The 6,810-nt window shown below is 46.7% G+C and overlaps 1 protein-coding gene across 1 annotated transcript; it reads left to right on the top strand.

The window, feature by feature from the left end:
• The first annotated feature begins 5,376 nt into the window (after window positions 1–5,376).
• LOC146720183 (uncharacterized) lies at window positions 5,377–6,405 on the top strand. Its single transcript, XM_085488958.1, has one exon. It carries the CDS (start codon window positions 5,377–5,379, stop codon window positions 6,403–6,405), a length of 1,029 nt encoding a protein of 342 aa, XP_085345084.1.
• Window positions 6,406–6,810: the final 405 nt, after the last annotated feature.

Below are 6,810 nucleotides of genomic sequence, written 5' to 3'. Positions count from 1 at the left end.
AACCGAGGGGGTCCCGAGAACAATAGACACGAACGAACCAGTAACAACAAATACTGTAGGTACTGTAAAAATCCGGGACACGAAATAGAGGAGTGCCGGAAAAGACAATACAATAACTCACGTCAGGGAAACTTCCCCTCACCCCTCGAGGCCCAGGGACGAGGCTCGAGCGGGAACGTCTCGGGAAACAGATCGTCCAATACGACTAATAAACGCGGAGCAAGCCCTGGAGAAACTAGAATCGCCATGCTAACTCCGAACGATTTTTCGCACGCGCCCACCGTTTCCATTGCCGCGGACGGTTTAGCACGCAACACGAATTTCATGATAGATACTGGCGCGGCACCCAACTTGGTTAAACAAGGCCAACTAAGCCCCGATTGCGTTATCGATAAAAGCATAACTATTTTCCTTAGCGGAATTACAAGCGATAAAATCGAAACGCTCGGAGCGACAAGTATAAAATACCTCGGTCACAGGATCGACCTCCACTTAGTCCCAGACGACTTTCCAATTTCCCAAGGCGGAATCCTAGGATTCGAATTCTTACGCGACGCGTCTAAGATAGATTATTCCAAGCGCTGCATCGTGTGGCAGCAAACGCAAATCCCTTTTAACGATGCTCAGACGGTAAAAATCCCGGCTAGATCGCGGGCCACCGTCTCGCTCCAAGTCAGCAATCCCGAGGTCAGCATAGGATATATTCCGCGAATTCATGTAAACGAAGACATCTACTTAGGAGATGCCATCGTCACTAATTGTAACGGCACAGTATATATGAAAGCCGTTAACATAAGCGACAAGGACCACGAATTGTACTAACCTAGGGTAAGATTACAAGAGATCGAGAAAATTTCCAAATCTTGTCCACAGAACCTCGAGGATCCTTCATCCTATCTCAAGGGTCATAAAAGCACCCTCCTTAACCTAAAATTCCAACGCACGGGTCACATAAACACTGAGGACGGTCCCTTAATCCTAGGGCATCTGGGGACCAATCTCATAAAACATAACGACATAAAACCTCAACACGTCGCAGCGTTGACCCGACAAAACACACAATCTCGTCCCGAAGAAATAAAAACACTGCTGCGGCTTGAACACTTAAATGCGGAGGAGACTAAACACGTACATAACCTCATAAACGTCTACAACGATTTGTTCCGTCTCCCCACCGATAAATTACACTCCACAGACGTCACTACACACACAATCCCGACAACCGACGAATTAGCGGTCCACACGAAACAATACCGATTTCCGCCGATGCACAAGGAGAAAATTAATAAACAAGTACAAGAACTCATCGAGAACGATGTCATTCAACCATCCACTTCACCGTACAACTCCCCCTTGTGGATCGTGCCAAAGAAACCGGACTCGAAAGGTAACAAACGCTGGCGCATGGTAATAGATTATCGGGCGCTGAATGAAAAAACGATCGGGGACGCGTACCCCCTACCGAACATAGTGGAAATCCTCGATTAACTAGGAAGCGCGAAGTACTTTAGCGTATTCGATTTAGCATCGGGTTTCCATCAAATCAAAATGGATAAAGCACACGCCCATAAAACGGCGTTTTCCACACCGTACGGGCATTACGAATTTAAGAGAATGCCGTTTGGGCTCAAAAACGCCCCCGCGACATTCCAAAGACTCATGGACCAGGTACTCACCGGACTTCAAGGCGCCGAACTATTTGTGTACCTTGATGATATCGTATTATATTCTAGCTCACTGCGAGAGCACGAAATAAAGTTCCACAAATTGGCGGAACGACTTAGGAAGGCAGGACTGCGACTCCAGCCCGACAAGTGCGAGTTCCTCCGTAAAGAAGTCACGTACCTGGGACATGTCATAAGCGAAACTGGAGTGAAACCCGATCCTAAAAAGATAACCGCGGTTCAGAGTTTTCCTCGCCCTAAAGACCCAAAGAATATCAAGCAATTTCTCGGGCTAGCGGGATACTACCGGAGGTTCATACCTAATTTCTCAAAGATAGCGCGCCCGCTTACCGATCTGCTGAAAAAGGATGAGACCTTTGTTTGGCGTAAGGAACAGGAGACAGCCTTTACGCACCTCCGCGATGCATTGTGCAAAGAACCGATACTACAGTATCCGGATTTTACGAAACCTTTCGTTATAACTACCGACGCATCCGGATATGCAATAGGCGGTGTCCTGAGCCAAGGGCCGATTGGAAAAGACCTTCCCTATAGCCTACACCTCCAGGTTACTAAATAAGGCCGAGCGAAACTATTCGACTATAGAAAAGGAACTATTAGCAATAGTTTACAGCGTAAATTTCTTCAGGCCTTACATATACGGTAAGAAGTTTAAATTGGTCACGGATCACAAACCTTTGGTGTGGCTACATTCAGTTAAAGACCCATCTTCCCGTCTTGTCCGATGGCGTCTAAAACTATTAGAATACGAGTATGAGGTATTATACAAAGCAGGAAAAATAAACGCTAATGCAGACGCCCTCTCGCGAAATCCTACCCCAGACCCTATGCCCGAAGTCGAACGAGTCCTCCCTCTCTCACAAATACAGATATTGTCCGACTCCAATGAATCCCTATTCACCGCCAAGAAGAAGCGAGGCGCAAAAACTCCACGAATCACAAACAAGCTGGATTGCGGCGAACAGCGTCCCTCACCGACCCCAGATAATTCGAAATCAGAGGAAACAAACTCGCCCCCTAGTTCCAGCGAGGACAGCGACTCGGAAAACGAAACCGATAGCAACTCCAGTTCCAGTAGCGAGGAGTTATTCATAAACGTAAACAGTCCTTTCATTCCACGGGCCGCCGTGAGGCCCCGCGTGATAAATATCCCGGACAATTTCGCGACCCGAAAAGATAACCTTGTCATTTTCATAACGCAACAAGGAACACCGATCGACAAGGGAGCCCAAATATTGCAAGTAGCGAACTCCTTGCCGATGACCAGAGATGCAGCTTTGGGCAGGGCAAGGGTAAGTCGCGAGGGCACCCGACGCGTAATTTCACTCGCGGTAAAGGAGAGGATTTCCGGCATTACCGAAAAGGAAATAATAAAAGAAGCAATACACTCGCTACTAGACGTTATCCGAGAATTGGGCTTGCAATCGATCTCGATCAGTAAAGGCAACGTTGACAATGTAGATTGGAATACGATATATAACCTCTTAATTAAAATACTAGACGAAATCGACATAAGAATATTTATTTGTACGAACGACATAACGGTCCCCGGGAAGGACCAAAGGGAACAAATTCTCGCCGAAAATCATTGTTCCGCGGTAGCAGGACACAAGGGCATCACCAAAACTTACAATAGGATTAAAAAACGCTACACTTGGAGCGGTATAAAAACTGATGTCCAAAATTTCGTCAAAAACTGCCGCGCGTGTCAATTCAAAGAAATTGGTTCGCGTAAAAACTAAGCAACCAATGATCCTAACCGACACCCCCGATTCGGCCTTCGAAAAGGTCTCCATGGATATAATGGGTCCCCTCCCAACCACGAAACAAAACAATACGTACATCCTAACTATACAGGACCTGCTAACCAAATACTCCCTTGCGATCCCACTCCGACAAGCAGGAGCGATACAAGTAGCAGAAGCATTTACTAACGACCTTATTTGTACATTCGGCGCGCCAAAAGCGATCCTCACCGACCAGGGCTCACACTTTATAAACAGCCTCATGAGGACAGTAGCCCGAAAATTTAAAATCAAGCAATGTAAGACCACAGCGTACAGACCACAAGCGAACGGATCGGTAGAACGATCACACCAGGTACTCTGGGAATATTTGAAGCAATTTGTTGATAAAAATAGTGAATGGGATCAAATTTTAAAACTAGCATCGTTTTTGTATAATACGAGCGTACATGAGGGTACAAAATACACTCCGTACGAACTCATTTTCGGGAAAATCGCGCGGGTCCCCTCGAGCGACCCGGACATCGAAAGCATGACTAACGAAAGCTATACACAATATTTAACCACACTATTCAACAAATTGCGCGATTCCCAAACAGCCGCACGCGAAAACTTAAATAATGCTAAGAATAGAAGTAAGAAATACTACGATAAGAAAATCAATACGCGTAAATTTAAGATTAACGATAGCGTTTATTTACTTAAGGAACCTAACAAAGGGAAATTAGGAGACCAATATACAGGTCCCTATAGGATAATAAAGATACTAGGTAAAAATAACGTTAAGTTAGCTATAAGCAATAGTAAGACTAAAACCGTACATATGGACAAGTTAAAGCCCTCACCACATCAAGCCCCCACCCTTGAAGACCCCCACTCCGAAGACGAATATATCTCGGACGCCCCAACGGAGGACGGGCCAGTAATCAACCAACCACGCTAAGATGAGGACTCTCGCAATTATCCTGGGCATGGCCTTCCTGGCCCCACTATCCAGCGGACTAATCGGATACGACTGTGGAGGACGGGGCCTGAACATCACAACACTCTCCCTCTTAGATATCGAAGAGTGTAAAACCAACAGCATCGAACCTAAGAAGGAGGAAGTCTATATACAACTACTCCAACTCAGTGAATTCGTGCATACTCCTGCCTACCAATGCAAAATCGAAATAGACCGGACTATATTTTACTGCGGAATGCACTCTCATATAGCAGCGGTGCAGAACGGAAGACAGGAGTATATCCACGAAATATCGGCAGATACATGCCGAAAATTGCACGAAACAGGGACCATATCCCTAGGAGTTAACCAGCACATTACTGGGATTAAGCCAAATGCAACAAACCTAAGAGCAATGACACTCGCAGGATCAGTTAAGACAGACGGAAAATGCAGCGGCACCCAGTTCAGCGACGCATACGGCTCATGGGACGACGTGATCGTGCAAGCCTCAGTACGAATCACGATACGACAATTGGAGCTGCCCGTTGGATACAATAACAATGAAGTGATACTTCCATCCGGCACTCGCTGTCCCGTAACGACAGGCGAATGCATTGATGCCGACGGCGCCTCCACCTTCTGGACAATCCTGCCAATTGACAACTGTCACTTTGGACGATACGATGTTCTCTACGAAGGAATAGCATATCGATTGTTGCCCAGCACTCCCCAAGAGGAAGCGCCAACGATTTATACAGTCACGGCGCGTGACACAACCTTCGCATTAGCAAGGACAACCGAGACCAACGTATGCGGATACAACCTTTGGCGAACGGAACATCCCAAGCTGTGTATCCTCGAAACGAGGCCCGAACGGACATTCAAAAGCCGTTCCAAGGTCAGAATCGACAACCTCGACATCTTCACATATGTGAATTCAAAATTTATATACGTCGAGAAACACCTGAAAACCCAGCTGACCCAACTATACAAAGATATTATGGAGCAAAAATGTGCACTGGAAAGGCAGATCCTCCTCAACGGACTTTCTCTAGCAAGCATAGCACCTGACGAAATGGCGCATCGAATAATGAAGTCTCCAGGTTATACCGCCATAACTGCAGGTGAAGTTATACACCTCATCAAATGTATACCTGTCAAATGCCGCCTACGACCTACCGAGGAGTGCTACAACGAACTCCCCGTCACTCATCAAAATAAGTCACTCTTCCTCTTACCAAGATCGAAGATACTTACTAAAGCCGGAACATCGAGGGATTGCAATGAACTATTACCAACTCTATACCAAATACACAACACCTGGTATAGACTAACACCGAAACCCGTGGAATCGGTGGCACCGCCTACTATCAGGCCTCTAACCAAACCCTCATGGAAGTACGTAAGCCCGGATTCACTCGCTTCCAGTGGTATCTATACGAACGAAGATCTTGATCGTCTTCGCGACCATATCATGTTCCCCGTGGAAAAACCCTCCATGCTCCACACAATCGCCAGGGGAGCAATGGGACAGGAAATTCCTACAGGCAGTTTCTCCTTGCTGAATTTATTAGACGAGAAATCTCTCGACCAAATAGCGGAAAATACCGGAGCCAGGCTATGGAAGGGATTTATAAGCTTCGGATCCGCCAGCGCCGGAGTACTTGGCATCTTCGTTACCGTACGGTTGATAAAATTAATAATCGACACCCTGATCCATGGGTACGCACTCCACTCGGTGTACGGATGGAGTCTACATCTACTCGGAGCCATTTGGACCTCGGTGACCAACGTCCTCCTACACCTTGGTAGATCAGCGGACGGAGAACAGGACAACGGACGAGAACTGCTACACCTGAAACCCCCTCCAACGAACGAAGAAGAAACACCCTTAACCCTGCCCACCCAACAAACCCCTTCGATTAACGAATCAGACAGTGGCAAAGTGTGTGCAAAAACTCACCCTACGAGTGTTCCCCCAATGAAAGATTACGGCGAACTAAATAAATATTTACATAATCAATGTTAAGTTAAGAACCTAATCGTAGCGCATAGAAAACTAAGTCCAAAATGTTGGAACATTGAATTCCAACATTTTTATTTTAAAAGGGGAGGTGTCACGTCCGGCCGTATAAATTTTTTCGTTTACTCCAAGTTCCTTAAACGCTATTTAAAAAGCGCGCCAAAGCCGGCCATGACGCTTAACTCCGCCTAGAAACTAAGCGTGGCGCTTCGTAGCGCCTAAGGATCTCCCACCACGGTGAGAGCCCCTACTCCGGAGAGTTCCCCCTCTCCAGGCCGCCGCAGGCCCGAGCCGCCGAAACAAAGGACCTCAGAGCAGTCCCGAATTTCGGCAGTTCTCTGCGCGACACCGAACAGTATAGTCGCCCTCCTAAATTCTAACTCTAAGTCCAAATTCTAAATCCTAACTCTA

The sequence above is a fragment of the Nylanderia fulva genome, unplaced genomic scaffold (assembly GCF_048542155.1).
Source record: "Nylanderia fulva isolate GAGA-0341 unplaced genomic scaffold, ASM4854215v1 Scaffold75, whole genome shotgun sequence".
Taxonomy (NCBI): Eukaryota; Metazoa; Arthropoda; class Insecta; order Hymenoptera; family Formicidae; genus Nylanderia; species Nylanderia fulva.
Note: the sequence above shows the minus strand (reverse complement) of the source record. Positions and strands in the feature narration are given on the sequence as shown.

Bases quoted from the DNA above. Each gene is read 5' to 3' on its own strand.
- LOC146720183 (XM_085488958.1), top strand. From the start codon at position 5,377: ATGGAGCAAAAATGTGCACTGGAAAGGCAGATCCTCCTCAACGGACTT.